At 42.6% G+C, this 17,154-nt stretch overlaps 1 protein-coding gene across 4 annotated transcripts in view; it reads right to left on the bottom strand.

Annotated features, from left to right (window-relative positions):
* The window catches only part of RALGPS1 (Ral GEF with PH domain and SH3 binding motif 1), a 283,344-nt gene that overhangs the window by 208,134 nt on the left and 58,056 nt on the right, over positions 1-17,154 (bottom strand). For all 4 annotated transcript variants that reach the window (XM_054997350.1, XM_054997352.1, XM_054997353.1 and 1 more), the window contains exons 6-8: positions 9,025-9,108; positions 7,390-7,479; positions 3,221-3,313 (exon numbers count right to left, since the gene is read on the bottom strand). In XM_054997350.1, coding sequence (XP_054853325.1) covers positions 3,221-3,313; positions 7,390-7,479; positions 9,025-9,108 — 267 coding nt within the window. The remainder of the gene's footprint in view (positions 1-3,220; positions 3,314-7,389; positions 7,480-9,024; positions 9,109-17,154) is intronic.

The following is a 17,154-nucleotide window of genomic DNA, read 5'->3' as shown; positions in this document are numbered from 1 at the left end:
CTAGCATAATATACCCCCCTTGTTTTCTCCTACAACATGAGGGGGCCAGGGATTGGTGGACTGTGCATAATATGAATAAATGGCTATTCTCCTTCCTCTCACACACACCCTTGGTAGACTGAGCAACCCAGGTGCTCCCTTTCAGTCCAGTGGAGGAGCCTAATTACTGATGGCCTTTAGGTGACCAGCAAGAGGGGTGAAGCTTTCCTATTTCCATAGTACGCCAAGCATCCTAACTGGGTTTCAGGGGCATTGCAATATGCCTGTAGAGTTAGATTGGGGGGGGGGGGCCTTGGCCAGCTCCTTAGCAGAGTGGAGCCTGAATCAAGGTCTTTGACCACCGCTCCCCCCATGGGTCACTTTCCAGAGGCACTTGAGATCACCGGGCCGGCATGGCAACATTATCTTTTTATGGTTCATGGGCGTTCTGTCACTGCTGGCAATACTGGATCACCTTGGATTCTACCATCCTCTGGGCAGGGGCCGAGGGGCAGGAAGCTGCCCACAGTTACGAGCTACCAGTGAGCTCTGTAGTCTTGGCCTCCAGAGGGGGCAGAACAGTTACGAGGGGCAGCTCCCTGGCCCTTTCCTAGTCCCATGCACCTGGAGGGCACAGGTTTATATTATGTCAATTAACTGGTGAGGCATTCCCTCTCAATTTGGGCTGGCCCGAGGGGGGTCCCCTGCCAGTCAGATGGTGAGAGGAGTGCATATCAGATTTGGGGAGGGTTTCCCCTTTCAGGGGCCAGGATCGGGTTCCCTGGTCCAGAGCTTGGGGGGTTTCTGGTTTTGAGCACTGGCCTGCAGCCTCTCGCAGCTTCCTGTTTGTGCTGCAGTTGCAAGGGGCCGCAGCCTGGTGCATTCTGGTCCTGGGGGAAATGGGGCTTCGGGCCCCCCTCCCAACACCAGGGGTTCACTTGTTGGGTTCTCCCTGCGCTGGAATGATTGGCAATTCCTGCGCTGGAATGATTGGCCTTCGGCCAGCTGCTGGTCAAGGTGTCATGGTAGGTTAGATGGCCTCTTCTCATGTGCCCAGGGTAATGCCGATCGCCATTTGGGAACAGGAAGGAATTTTCCTACAGGCCCGATTGGCACTGGGGCCTGGAGGTTTTTTCCCTTCCTCTGGGCACAGAGCAGGGGTCACCGTGGATGGTGGGGGGAGTTTTATCCAGGAGCCCCCTCCTCGGAGTGCACTTCCTTGCTATCAGTCTGGTCCATCTTCACCCCCATTTCCTGGGGGAGGTGGTCACCAGCTGGATGGCCCGGCAGTTTTCCCTGCTGCAGATGGGTGGATTTGCGCAGCCGGAGGTGCCGGGCTATATTGATGGAGCCGGAGGTGCCAGGCTATATTGATGAAGCCCAAGTTTCCCTCTGATTCTCTCTTTTAGCTGCAGTTGCTGAGCTGGTTCCAGTGCATCCTTACCAAGAGGGGTTGGAGGCTGCCATGTCCAGTGGTGGTGAGTTCGCCAAGACCTGGAGGGATGCACCTGCACAGTGCATACTAGCAGCAGCTGCATGTACATCCTGCAGTCTGCAGGACCCACAAGGAACAGCTCCTCAGGGGGCCCTGGCTCAGGATGAGCCTCCTTTGGGGAATTGGTCAGAGGCTGTGGGATGGCCAAGGGGTGATTCTTCCCGCAGTCAGCTATCTGGAACGCAATGGTGTTCGCCTGGTGGTGCCCATCCGGCTGGGGTCTGGACGTGTGGTCACAAGACACTGAGAGGCCCGCTTGGTTTGGTTTTGCAGCTCTAGGAGCATTGGCAGTGAGCCATTTTGTGGCTCTTGTGGTGTACTGACATTGTGCACCGATCCATTTTGGGGGAAACAGGGCCTTCAGGCTAAGTTTCCCTATTATGGGGATTCCCATAAGGGGTCTGGGGAGCGAAGAATGGCTGGTGCATGTCCAGTCAGGGGCTCAGTTTGCCTCACTCCCAGGTGGCAGGGGATGTTTTACACAGGGGTCTATACCCATATAGTATCCCACTGACTGTCATCCCATGGTTCCCCCTCTCAGAAGGCGTCTGAGAGGGCGTGTTGGTCATCAGCTTGGCAGGCGAGTCAGCCGATGCTTGGATCTGTGCCCTATGTGCGCCCTTGCTCCCTGAGCTGTAATCTTAATAAAGTTGTGGCCTTCTTTACCTCCAGCACTGTGTCAGTGTGTTTTCTGTCACCATGCCCCTCCCTGCTCTCCTCCCCCACTTAACACTCGCCTGCAAACAATGGCTCCTAGACTCACCCGGGGGCCAGGTTGCTGGCGATGTGGGGGAGGCCGGCAGGGAGACAGCGTGGCGGACACCATGTTGTGGAGGGGCAGGGGAATGACCAGGGGCCAGAGGAGAATGCCCAGGCACAGCTGGGCAGGCCCCTGGTCTGGGGGGCTGTTTCCCGCCCCACAGCACTTGGCCTGTGGCAGCATCCCGCCCAACCCTCCCTTTCGACACAACTTTGGGGCAGTCGGCTGCGCATTGGCATTGGGCACTGATCCATTTGGGAGGAAACAGAGCCTTCAGGCTCAGTTTCCCTATTATGGGGATCCCCATAAGGGGTCTGGAGAGTGAAGGATGGCCGGTGCATGCCCAGTCAGGAGCTGTCAGTCCGCCTCACTCCCAGGTGGCAGGGGATGCTTCAAACAGGGGTGTATACCCACATGGTATCCCACTGACTGTCATCCCATGGTTCCCCACCTCAGCAGGGGTCTGAGGGGGCTTGTGGGTCATCGGCTTGGCAGGCAGGTCAGCCAATGCTCGGATCCGTGCCCTATGCACACCTTTGCTCCCTGAGCTGTAATCTCAATAAAGTTGTGGCCTTCTTTACCTCCAGCACTGTGTCCGTTTGCTTTTTGTCGCCATGCCCCCTCCACGTTCTCCTCCCCCACTTAAGCACTCGCCTGCAACGATAGTTTCTAAACCACTTACTCCATCAAAGTCTCAAAATAACCTCCAAATCACTATTACTCTTCCCAGGAATACTGTTTGAAAACTGTAATACCTCCAGAGGAAATTAATGCAAAGCAGCAGGGTAGGTGAAAGCTAGGGCTTGTTCTTCACTGCTGCCACAACTGCTTATTTCTGTTTTGAGTTCTGGAGTTTATATTCTGTGTCTACCAAGAGCATTATATTCTATTCAGTGCATGAAATGTACACAATTAGACATGACACAGGAGTACTGAACCTAAAAAATGAGCAGGACCCATACAAAATAAAATACAAAATAACTTACTGCCCAGGTTTTTGTTAGCCTGAAAATAGGTGCGCTTTGCAGTGCTGATACCACAGACATGAGGGAATGAAGGCTGTTCAGTTCTAGAAGTTTCTGGCAAAAAAGAGAGACCAAAAGCCTTTAGTTTCCCATATGAGACTCACTCTACAAAATTATTGATGTTCCAGATACTTGCTCTTTGTATTGTAAATTATAGGAAACCCCTCCCCCACCAAGGATCTGAATGCCTTACTGAAATGTGAAATCATAAAATGTAAAAACAAGCTGCAAGTAAACCAACTACAAAGTTACTTAGTGTTCATTTTAAACTGATTACAATGTGAGTAAATAATAAGCAATAACACAAATTCAGTTCTCACAACAACGAACTTTAGTAATGCCAACTCCAGGTTGGGAAATTCCTGGAGATTTGGAGATGGAGTCTGAGGAGGGCATGCTGCTCAGCAGGGATATAATGCCATAGCTGCCATTTTCTTCAGAGGAACTGATCCCTGTAGTCTGGAGATCAGTTGTAATTTCAGGAGAACTCCAGGCCCCACCTGGAGGTTGGCAACTCTAATAAACCTATATCTTTGGTTTGTTAAGATGACAATAACTAAACTAGCAATTGTGTTATGTTAGCATGAAGGTATGTACACAGGCTCGGTTGCTCCCCTCGCAGTGCCTACCTATGCTCTGCATGAGTAAACCCTGGGTAGGTTATACTAAAAATAATAATAGATTCAGATACCTACAGTACATGGGATGGCCATTATGTTTCTATTTTTGGCTCTGGTTCCTTCTTATGTTTATTTTAACTACATTTAAAAAAGCTTTAGGTTGGGAATGAGGATAAAGGAACAGGTATGTACATATCCTGGTTTACACGAGAGACAGTCTCATATCATATCTTTGATCTGAACTCTATGATGGGATTGAACTTTGTTTAAGAAATAAATCTTAGACTTCTCTACTTCATGGTAAAACAATCTACACATGGCTGACTACATTAACAGTGGATCTTGGATATGAATACTGGATTGAAGAATTAATTCTACTCATCCAATCTGATCAGTTTAGACGATCTGCCAGCTTCCTGACATAGTTTAAAGAAAAAACTCCCATTGTGACTATAAGGAACCTTAGGTCCCAGCAGAAGCTGGCCAAATTAATAACCGTAACTAATATAGGCCGGGTTCATTACATAAATTTCCATACACTTGCCACCATCTTTTGTAGAGGATTTCATTTGTTATCTCCTATCTAGCTTTTGATCCTCCTGACTCTATTTGGTTGACCTGTCCAATGACTGCATACAACAAGTGATGATACATTTGCATCACAGATCACTTAAGAAGGGAGGTACAGTTTTCAAGCAGCAGTGGAGACACTGCTCTGTGATACATCTTCAGAGAAAAGACTAAAAAGGACATGGAATGAAGAGAGAAATTACAAAGCCAATAATGAAGCCAGAGAATACAAATGGGGCGTGGGGGGCAGGGAGGCTAAGAAGAGTAGATTGTAGGAATTTAGCTTTTCAGACATGATAAGTCTAGTTCACTTGACACACTACTATATTAGTTTTCATTATGTCCAGTATGCACATATCCAAACTGCTGTTTATATTTATAATTAGTTCAATTTCTTGCTAGTTCTTAATTACTAAACTGTTTTGCTGTAAACACAAACTGCTATTCAAAAATGAGTAGCTAGTATGTGGGCAGAATCACTTGGAGCCAAACTACACGAGAAGAATTACACGTGTATAACATGTGGACGCACTTACACGTGTTTTCCTATTGCTTTCCTGTTCACTCGCACACTGTGGCCACACTGCACTCGATCCCGTACTCAGACTGGCAAGTGTTTCTTCCCCATTCTTTCCAGACGAAAGATGGTATCCCATGATGCACCTTCTCTTCACACATGCTCAAATCTTCCTCTGCAGCTTTTCTGAGAGGGAGACTTGTTTATTTAATTGGATGTATCAGGGGGAAAAACCTGCCAGGTTTCCGGGGTGGGGTGGGTGGGTGGGTGTAAAACAGGGGTTCCACGCCTCTGCTGAGATCTTGCAGCTCAGCCTGCCAGGAAGGGGAGGTATCTATGCAAAGGAGAGGGGGGAATCCCCACTTCGGGAACTGCAGCAGCCTTTCTTGCTGTCAGCCAGAATCACCTCTTTCCTGCCTGTTTGTCCCCAGCCACCTCTGATCTCCATTATTACCTATGGGGAAAACTATGGAAGCTATCTAGGGGAGTGGGGGAGGCACTTTGCAAAATAAATCTACAAAATTTTCAGGGGACCTACTGCTAACTATCCTCTAAAGACCACCCAAGTTTCAGGGAGATTGGACCTTGGGTAGCCATTTTATGCCCCCCCCCAAAGAAGGTGCCATCAGCCATCCCATTTTTTCCTATTGTGGAGAGAGAATGACAGCAACTGGGGAAACCCATATCATGCCTTTCCTGGGATCCAATCTCCGTGAAATTTGAAGGTTCTTTAGAGGACAGTGAGGAGTAGATCCAATGAAAATTTGGTGGATATTGGGGAGGTCATTTTAGAGCCCCCCAAAGAAGGTTCCCCCAGCCACCCCATTTTTTTCTATTGTGGAGAGAAAATGACAGCAACTGAGGAAACCCATAGATCATGCCTTTCCCGGGGTCCAATCTTCCTGAAAGTTGGGGGGGGGGCGGTCTTTAGAGAACAGTGAGGAGTAAGTCCTTTGCAAATTTGGAGCATTTTGCTTGCAAAATGCCATCCCAGCCCCCTAGATCGCTTCCCTAGTTTTCCCCACAGGGAATGGAGATTGGAGGTGGCTGGGGGTAACTTCTTTCAGGGCCCATAAAGTACCCTGTAAAGTCCAATCTTCATGAAACTTGGAGAGTCTTTAGAGAACAGCTAGAGGTAGGTCCCCAGCAAATTTGGTCCTAAAATGCCCCCTCAGAACCCAGAAAGCACTGAATTGCATTTCCCATTGGAAATAATGGCCAACTTTTATCCAATTTGCTCTGTATTGCTGAGCCAAACTGGAGAACAAGTACCCCTACCCCATCCTTTTCAGATTCATGTATCAGGCATGTTTCTAAACTTTTGCTCAGATGCTTAATTATGTTGCCACGATCCTTCTTTCCACCTTCTCCTTATCCTGACCAATGACACTGCCTAGAGAGGAGGAGGAAGGTAAGGGGGAGGAGGGTGTAGGAAGGAGAAGTAGGCAGGCAGCGTCAACTAAAAAATGGGAGAATTTAAAACATGCCAGATTAAAAGCAAATAATTTGGGAGTAAGCAGATCTAAGGGCAAAAAGAGGGGAGAGGGAAGTGGAAGCCGCCCAAAATCAATGCTCTGATATGATGACTCGTTGATTATGACCATGGACGCTCATAACCCCAACTAAACCAGTTCCCTACACGTGCACAGACTAGGGCTTCAGGGCATGTGTTCACCCAGGTAGGAACAGACATGATTCTAGACACTCGCATAGCCTTGTGTAATTCGTCTCATGTAGTTTGGCTCAGTGAATCAATCACACACACTTCTTAGCTGCTCTTCACTGGCCAAGAGGCCTCATTTTAAAGACACTTTCACCTATTCCGTAACCCCCCAATTTAATGTAATTAGTTAATTCAATGTTCGCAGGACTTTAAAGTGTTTATTAGTATTTTTGTAATATGAATTAGTGAATGAATTACCATGGAGTGTGGCAGTATTATATGAATGAAATTTGTAAGATTCTTGTAAGATCCTTGACCTGATCAAGGATAGAAGTTAAAGGAACAATAAACTGGAAAACTGGGAAAGCAGGGCTGGGGAGAGAAATAACGAGTCATATTTCATGTTCTTAGAGTTTCTGTTTCATGGCCTAAGAGGTACAAATGTCAGAGAATCCTAAATTAGAAAAGCATGTGCTTTTTGATGGCAATGTATTTTTTTGCAGAACGACATCAAGCTTTGTGTATCAGTACAGTTAACTGGCTGTAGTAAAACTGAGTTAGCAGATATAGTAGATACAGTTGGTCTATATTACAGGGACAGGTTTAACCACTAGCAACCTCTTATATTGGCTGAATAACTCTCTGATTCCCACAAAGTACCTTTTATTTTTTATTTTTCAACAGTGCAAGAGAAACAGAGGAAAAATTTAAAAAGGAATGAACATTCCAAGAAAGGTGTGTTTAAAAACATCAAACTTACCTTTGCTATTTTCACAAAATGGCTCAATATTTCTGCCCTTATTTTCAAGGTCTGTGCTGTTAAAATTTCTCGTACAACCCAGAAACTGACCTACAAAAAGTACATATATAGGCTTTAACAGGCAAGGCGCATCCTACTGAATTAAAAATCTAGTATACGACTCTTAACAGAACAAAAACATGCAACAATGCAAACCACTAACCACAGAAACAGGATATTCACATTTAAATGCTCATGGTCAAAAGAGAAACAAATATAGTATCTGCACTGGAGAAAGAAAAGTAGTGTTAACACCTGTTATCCCATACAGGCATAACACCTATTAGAAACATGAAGTAAGCAGACTACCAATCCCATTACAAGATATTTCTTGCAGATATCTTCAGGCTATATTTCTCCTTTACATGGTGGAACAATTTTCTACCAAAACCTTTGCTGATGGGAAAAAGTACTGCTCTGCAGAGAAAGACAAAGTCACTGTTCGTAAAATACACTTCTGCGGAGTTGCTCTGAAACTACAGCTGTTTAGGCATTGGGGTAGCAACCAACCTAAACTGTTGCATCTGCCCAGAATTAAGTCTAATGCATGAGGACATTAACTGTACCAATGGTTAAGGAAAATCAGTTTTGGGCAGGCCTGTCAATGAAGCTGTGCAAGAGGAGAAGGAAGCTTGTGGTTAGGCTACAAAGATGCTAGCCACTACTATTGTACATAATATGACAGAGAGGGGCAATGGATAAAAAACTTCCAGCAAAGCAAGACAAACAATATTAAAAAAAGAAAAAAACAAAAGCTTTTTACTAGAGGACTTCTTCAGTTAAATGTTTGGGAACTTCTACCAGAGATATTTCAAGAATGGATATATTGATTTGCCTATGAGTAATGCCTATGAATTTAATGCCAACTATTTATTTTCTTTTTAATTGAGACCAACACTATGGTTACATCATCGTGTTTACTTAAACTTTAATAAGGCTGCAGGATAACTCAACTGTTTTCTAAGTATAAGAGATTAGGAAACAGAAAGCTGAAAAACTTAGAAATGTTTTGTTTAAAAATATGGAAAAATGTGCAACATAGCACACTGATATAATTGAAACAAATCTGGAGATATGTGATGGTCTGCATGTGTTTTTCCAAATTGGCTTCACTTTGCATTTCACAAGGATTACATCAGTTTCCTTGGTATCTTTGAGAACCTAGTTACTTAAACAGCAAGTCACTGAAATGGAAACTCGAATATTTTTAATCAGTAACAATATTCTCCTGGCTTTATTTATTTTTTTTAAAAAAACTGAAAAGTAAAACAAAAAGAGCTGAATACCAATACTCTATATTACTGCTTACTTGAAGAAACAGATATTAGCACTAGCTATCAGAACATTACTTCAGGAGTTTTGGAGCCAACCATGCTAAACTGTCAATTGCAATTAACAAATAATTTGTTGTACAACTTTAACACTCTGTAGGAAACAAGACGCAGCGAGCATTACTTCAAAATCACTAATCCATAAAATATGATTATTAATGAGATTCAGATGTGGTACACGCCCCATTATACAGTATAATAAATTCAATCCTTCTTGACTTCTAGAAGAAAATATTCACTTGTTAACTTGTATAAGCATCTTTACCTGATTAAATCTCCTTGTAAAGGCAACAATATTAGGGGCAAGGATGTGTTTCTCTTTCTTATTCCATCCACAACTTGCTAATTCCTAGAAAATATAGCACAACACTGTTTTTTAACAAAGCAGCTTTCACAGCATCTTTTTGAAAGACAAAATAAAATTGCCTATTAAATACATATGAATGTTGAAACATGATCTTTGGAACCCAGATAAACATTAACAAAAAACCAATCGCAGTCTTCATTTCTAGAAACACAGTCCCTGTTATCAGTGTCTCTGGAGAAAGAATGAACTGCTTAGGTCTTTTATAGTGAAATCCTAAGCAGAGTCACTAGTTTAAGCCCACTGACTTCAATAGGCTTAGACTGGAGTAACTCTACTTAGGATTTCACTGATTAAATGTCACTACCAGTAAGGATGCTTACTCTCTGGAGCATGTGCCTAGCTGATGCTAAAGCAACAGCCAAGACAGTGAAGACAAAGCACAAAAATCTAGGAACTGCTATAAGAAAGGCCAAAATACAGGCAGCCAAGGCCAGTACAGATCTGAGGGGGGAAAGCTCCCTGAGTCAGTTTGCAGTTGTCATCCGTTCACAGCAAGACTTCAGCAATAATCCAAAATCCACATCTTTAAGGGTGGGTAGGTGCATGGAGCCACACTGAGACCTTATGAGGTAGCTTGTCTTACTGAACAACTTGGATGGGAATATAGAAACATAGCAGCATTGTTAGGTAATGAAAAACCCTGTTGATAATGGAAACATACATAACTCTTCAAGGATGTTTATTGTTTAAATGTGAGTGACTATTTTTTCCACAATGAGTATGCTATAATGTGTATGATGATAACACACTAGTGAAGAATTTGTTCACTTTGATGGTATAAAATTTAACTTGATACCCAAATATGCTGCTAGTCTTGTTACCATATCAGACTGTTTCCGGCCAATAATACACTTCTTTTTATTTACTGCAAATTTTGTTTTCTATTTCCAACTTTTATTTTTTTGCTACCTCTCAGATGTCAAAGACCAAGATATAAATACAAAGGTTCCACAGAGTGTGGCAGTTTGCAGGTCACTTATAACTGGGCTTGCAGAAAACTAACACATTTATAACTTTATATTCCACAAACATACCAAATAGTACAATTTTATATACGTATAAGTTATAAATGGTGTATTTTATGTTGTTAATACAGTAAAATAATAAGAAAGAAATTGCATATATTTCTGCCAACATTTGTCTCTTCCCAGAAAAACAAGCCCCCCCCCCATGACTTCAAAACTTGAAGGCAAGAAGATATCTTCTGTTGAGAACTTACTGGAGTTTTTTTCTTTATGACTAATTTAAATATAATATAGCAGATTTCCCATTCTTGATATAAACTTAATTCCTTCAAGAAATAAAGGACAATTAGAAATCTTAACTGCTTTGACAGAACCCATGAAGATTTCTTATTGCTTCTCATTTTTTAAAAACAGATCCCATAAGAAACAAAGGGCTTGACAAAACGAATAAACTCACAGATAATGTGAATGCATATTCAGGAATCAACAGGAACATATAAAGTATGATTTGAACTAGTGCTCCCTGAAAGGCATTGCCTATAAATTTCAATGAGATAATACAAAGTTTTATTTTCTACATCAGTGGAAAGCAACATTTCTACTGCCACCTTAGTCTAACTAAATTTTAGTGTCACTAGGTAAACAAAGCACAGGCACAGGCAGTTTTGTGAAATAAATAGTAAGCTATGTAGGCAGTGGTCCAGGAGATAGGCAATATATTCCACTAAACTAGTAAGAATTTCTTGGGAACTGGGCAGATTAAATGGATGATGAGACAATTTAAATGAAACCAACATCACTGATTTTCATAAGATTTGCTAAACCGATCTGTTAAATAGAAGGTATTTTTTCAAATACCTTGTTGTAATTATATATTTCCGAAAACTGAATACCAGTGGACATTATCTTCCTGCAATATCAAAGTTTATACAACTTCTAACTTTTATCCTTCACTGGAGATAAAAAAAAATCATCTGAAATGCCACAAGAGTTTTATTTGGCTCGAGCCTTTTATTACAGTACTGTCAGTGCAATAAATGCCTTTATTCAGCCTCAGAGGCATAGGAATGCTTTTACTCATCATTACTTCACGGTAACAGTTCTCCTCTATAATACTGGTATAATGCTATCTGAATACCCTGGAATGAGTCCTAGTTCATTTGGGCTACCACCCCTCATAACAGAGGGAGAGGCGGGAAGGTATACATCATGCACCTGTTCTAGGACACCTAGAAGGTGTCCCCTATGGATTGATGGCCCATGCCTGCTAGGGAATAGGGGTATGCAACCTGAAAAGATTCGGCTTTCTCGCTTCGGGTTTACTCGAAGCAGGAAAAAGATCTAGAAATCCCCGACATCCGAAGTAGCATGCCGCTTCGGATTTCAGTTTCCAGGTCGCTTCACATGCTACATAAAGATTCGGAGCATACTGAAGTGACAGGGGAAAAGGGAGGAGTGAGGCTGTCTCCACCCTTAAACACCCACCCCCACCCTTTAACCCCATCCCCCTACTCCACTTACCATGTGCAGGCAGGGCCTTCCCTGCCGTCGCTGCCAGCAGTGTGGCTGGCTGGCACACAGGGCCTTCCCTCTTGCTGCCACCAGCACAGCTGGCTGGCACACAGGGCCTTCCCTCCTGCCGCCACTGCGCCGGCGCAGCTGGCTGACAGAGAGGGCCTTCCCTCCTGCCGCTGCTGCACCAGCGCAGCCAGCCGGCAGAGAGGGCCTTCCCTCCTGCCGCCACAGCCGCCATGGCCAGCCAGCAGAGACGGCCAGCCTTCCCTTCTGCCGGTGCCAGGTAAGTGGGGGGAGGTGAGGAGGAAAGGGTGGGAAGGAATGGTTAGGTTTAAAGGGCCCTGCCGCTTGTGAAAAGGCCCTTTAAACCTAACCCCCCCCGGGTCCCCCACAGCTTTCTGAAGCATTCCAAATGCTTCAGGAAGCTTTGCTTCGGGATTTCTGAATCAGGGCCCAAAGCTTTCCGATTCGGATTCCCGAAGCGCACACCCCTACTAGAGAATAGAATTTGGGGCACTTTACATTCTGTTGAGTGGCAAAGACACTCTAATTGAATAAAGGGGTGGGGTGGGGTGGGGGTGGAAAGTAAATGTCTCTTAGGTCCCATTTGTGATCCTCAGAAGACACTCTGCTTAGTGCGCATGCCAGAAAATTGTGCTTTCCAGCAATAAACTCATATGTGTCCTGCTCCACACACAAGTTCCCATATGACAGTGGCCTCTGCGCATACAGAGAGCGATGGTATTACCCTGCTTGTTCTAATTAAAAATTGCTGTGGTATAGTCAGTGGTAATCTTCAGTTTTTCCCTGAACTGTGGATTGGAAAAAACACAGAGCTTATCTTATTGCCATTAAGTCCTATATGCTGATAAGCAGAGCCCTCTCTCCTACTGTCCATATGACAGTGAGCTCCCTGTTCCAACAAGGATGCATCCATACATAGCATTAAGTCTATTTTGACATGCCCAGATATAATGCCTTCCATGAGATTGTTGTTGATGGACCACCACTGGAGAGATCTGCCAACATGTCTGGGGATCCTGGGATTTTTCCTTTAACTCTGACACTGGGGGTCAAAATTTCTTACAAATCAGCTGCAGCAGTCTCATCCAGAGACACATGAAAGGTACCATCATGTCATGGACACCATGGAGCCCCAACCACCTTTGGATAGTTCAGGCAGATAGATAGTATTTAATAAAACATGGCCAGTAGAATAAGAATATCTTGGTACCCTTGTGTGTCTCTGGATGTGACCATTCCAGTACTGGTTTGTATGTCATTTTGCCCATCAATGTCAGAGTCAAAAGGAAAAGTTCAGAATCCTGTGTAATTACCTCCCATGTATCCAGAAAAGCCATGTTTGCCTACAAAGTTGCTCGCTGCAGATATTTGGGCTATACTAGAGTCAAAACCTCTGTTTGCCAGGGTCACTACTTGCCTTAGGGGGCAAATACCTCCCTTAGGAACAGCACTCCTGCGCTTTCCAAATTTTACCAAATAAATTCGGTAAGCATAAATTCAGTATCGCTGAATTTATTTGGTAATACATATTTAAGTTTGGTAATACCAAATTTTACTTAATCAGATAAAATTCAGTATTTTTGCCAAATTTCAAACCCAAATTGCACATCCCTAATGACCTGTATGCTTAGCAAGGTACAATGAAGGCGGCAAGGAGATGCTTGCCTGGGTCTGAATTAGATTTTCCCCAGGATTGGTGTGAGTAGGAGTCCAGTATTTAATTCAAAGAAACATTTTTCAAACACAGAAACAATAATGAAGACCCTAGGTACAGATAATGAGACAAGCATATCTCTAAATCTTCATCTGGTGGTAGCAGTGAAACAGAATCCTATTTGTATAGGGTTGGGGGAAGGAATGAAATAAAACTGGAGAGGTAAACTCATTAGGGTCTAGTACTGGTTTGGGATCTGTGCCAGCTCTGTAAATTCCACATTTCCTGAAGGGCTGTTTTCACCATGCTTGTCATTATTTATTGTTGAATTGTTAACTGTTATATTTATTAATTTTACTGCCTGTTCACTTTTAATTTTGTATTTTATTGTGAACCATTCATAAAGCTTTGCTATGGAGCTGAACAGAAATATAATGAAGAATAAAATAAAAATACTAGCTGAGTGTATGGTTTATTTTGTTCTCAAACCTAATCAATCAATCAATAGCAAGATTTAAAAATCTGCAGTCATAATGGAGATGCCAGAGCTACTTCTACTTTCTATAGCCTTACCCTACGAAACCATAGCATCTGAGAAGGCCCTCACTATCAGTGATGTTTAATCTTACAAGACAACATGAATGGTTGCAGGAATCTGCTTAAATCGATCCTGTTTGGCAGTGTTTGCGATCTGATGCCATCGCAAAACCCAGCCCCTTTTTGCTTGAAGAAACTTCTCTGGGAGACCAACCCAGGATCTTTCAAAGGACTGGCTTACATAAGCAGAGTGGACTGTGCATTTTCCTAGGATTTTTTTAACACAGAGCTCTGGAGGCAATATGTCTTATGAAGCTAAAACAAACATCTCAGACATACTTTACTGGTTTTGTTTTAAAGTGGATGTATATGAACATTTGAGAACTATGCAAGTAGGGTAATCCAAAACGGAAAAGGTTGCTTTACTTTTGCCAAGGGAAAAAAGGCTATTTTCAAGACATTATTTTTTGCTGTTCCAAATACATTCTACAGCTTGCCTCCTCCATTATTAGCTCAGGTTACTTACCACATATTTGTGTATTCTTTATATTCCGATCTAACCAACTGTATATAATCCTGGAAATGAATTAACCAGATTACCCACTTTAAATCGTCTTTTTTTTTTAAGAGCAGAATTTCAAGCAAATTTACGGAGTCCATTTCCCCAATCTGAGCTCTGTGCTTTAGAGGCCACCCTTCCCAAAACACAGAACCAGCCAAAGAGATGGATGCCTCCAAAGAATTCAATGTGAATGTGATCAATCTGAGTCCTGTAGGGATCCAAGGGCCCACACGTTGCACTGTGAACAGCAGGAAAAGTACTTCCAGTCTCCACCCACATGTCTCAATACAAGTTTTCAGCATGTTTTTGCTGTCACTGAGGAGTGAGGATGCCAATTCACACCTGTCAAGACATGTGGTTTCTCCATGTGATGTCTGGTAGTCCAAGAATCTGGAAAGCATATGTTCATATGGCACGAAGTGTGTGACAGTTGGATTCAAATTACACAGAAAGTAGGGAGGAAGAGAAAAAACAAGCCTGAAAACACTACCGTGCCTCAAATATATTTTACATTTTTCATACAGATTTTTAAACTACTCTTCATCTCTTTACCAACATTAATATTAATATCAGAAAGAAATTTAGCACACATTGTTTTCAGAATTAGCAAGAGTAAATGTTTTCTAAACTTGGGGGTGGAAGCATCTAGATTAAGAAGCCATATCAAAATCCTGACAGATGCAGATAAAGACAAGGAGTATCATAAATTCAAGTTATTACTTCCAGATAATAAAAAGCTAAATTGCAGGGAGTGGATGGTCAGTGTGCCAGAAACTACTGATGTCAGTAATTTTTTTAACTTTTGTTTTTTTTATCTTGCCCTATTCTGACGGTAGCTTACAATGTGAGAACAAAATATACTAATACTGTTACAAATATTTAGTTCAAGATAAAATTCCCAGTAGAAATTCTGTCCCCAATACTAGTTCTAAACCCCATCATCCCTTTCACCTCATTTCCAACAATGTTTTAAACACGTGTTGCATAGGCAGGACAGCACAACTCCCTCCAAAAAACACATCCTCTTTCTTGTAAACTTTAAAGGGACCATGGCAACCCAGTGCGAGCATCAGGGGGACACCTTCTCTGGCACTGCAGCAAGCAATGCACAACTTCATTTTATTTAAAAAATATTTATTAATTTATTAATAATAATTGTACAGCATGGAGTCAACATTACTAACTGCTTGATACAAAAACTGACATTAACAAAATAAGCAATATATACAACCTACTGAATCCCTTCAGACTCTCATCATTGCTAAATAAACATTGGACAGACATTTAGGGAATTCCCAGATGTCAAAAAAACATCAGATCTCCAAAGTATGAATTTGCTGGAACCACTTCTTGTTCAGCAAGATAATCCACCACTGGGAGCCAAAATTATTGGAAAGAATTTTGATATGTTTCCAAATGTGGCATTGTTGCACTACTCATAATTATGCTTTGAATGAAATGCTCCCACAAGCTATTATGCCCCATTTGTAGTGTCACTGTCAGGCCGTTTCTCCTTCCATTTTTTCGCAATTGTAATTCTACCAATAGCTAGGAGAGTTGTAATTAATGTGGTTTTTATTTTGGAGCAATTCAATGTTGGACAGTAAGATTGCAGGTAAGGTAACGGCCTTACCATTTCAGGTAAGGCCGGCAAATTACATTCCGCAATTTTATCTCCATTAAAATTTGTCCCCAAAATAATTGAACTGGGCAGTGCCACGAGCAATGTAGAAAATCACCCAGCTGACCACAGTCCTTCCAACATTTAGGGCTAACAGTTGGATGGATTCTATGAAGCCTGGTTGGGGGTAAGTACCATCTGTTTAAAACCTTGAAAGAATTAAAATGTATCCTAAAAAATTTAGATTTATATTTTGAAGCATTCATAATTTTTGGCCATTCCGTTTCTGGGATTCTGTGCTGGCAATCCGTTTGCCAAAGCACTTGACAATTCATCCTTTTCTCTGTTTCCTGCTTCACCAGAATTTTATAAATACAGGGTATAACACCTTTTATATTACCCTCAGTATTCCTAATAAGCCACTCAAACTCTGTAAGGGGCTTCCCAAAAGTGTCAACCAGTTGAACGGACCTCATCAGATGTTGTATTTGTAGAAAACAAAACCAGACTATTCTTTCCCCTATTTTCTCTTCGGCAGCAGGGAATGGAATGTCAGGGCTACAGAGGAAGACCTGGGCCCCTCACTCCATATCAATGTTGCTCCCTCAGTTTTCTTTATTCTCCCTTTATCCTCTACTGAACTTCACCTCTATTTAAGACCCCCTCCCCCCAAAAAAACTGGTGAAACACAGTTCGAAGACCATCTTTCAATGAAAAGAAACTTGCTTTCTTAAAAATGGAATATAGCTATCAAAGATTAAAATATAAAACTTTTCCTTGCACTTGCGCTTGAGAAAGAAGAACCTTATCAAGGAGGGAAAAGCTATGAGAAACAGGGGAAAGCCTCAACAGGTAGAATGCACATATTAGACCTATTCTGCAGTCACTTCATTGGCTATCAGTTAGTTATTAGGTAACTAATCAACCTGAGGTGCTGGTTATCAACTACAAAGCACTTTGTGGCCTAGGACCCACATACCCGCAGAACTGCCAGTTTCAATATAGACAGCAGCAATAGCTTTGCTAATCTGAGAAATTTCTTCTGAAAATATGACCCAGGTGGAAAGCATTTGTACAGCCAAGCATTCTCTTGTGGCTCTCACATAGTGGAATCGCTTGCCTGATGAAATCAGGAAGGCTTCCACACTTT

The sequence above is a fragment of the Eublepharis macularius genome, chromosome 14, assembly GCF_028583425.1.
Source record: "Eublepharis macularius isolate TG4126 chromosome 14, MPM_Emac_v1.0, whole genome shotgun sequence".
In the NCBI taxonomy this organism is placed as follows: Eukaryota; Metazoa; Chordata; class Lepidosauria; order Squamata; family Eublepharidae; genus Eublepharis; species Eublepharis macularius.
This window is presented reverse-complemented; position numbering and strand designations above follow the sequence as displayed.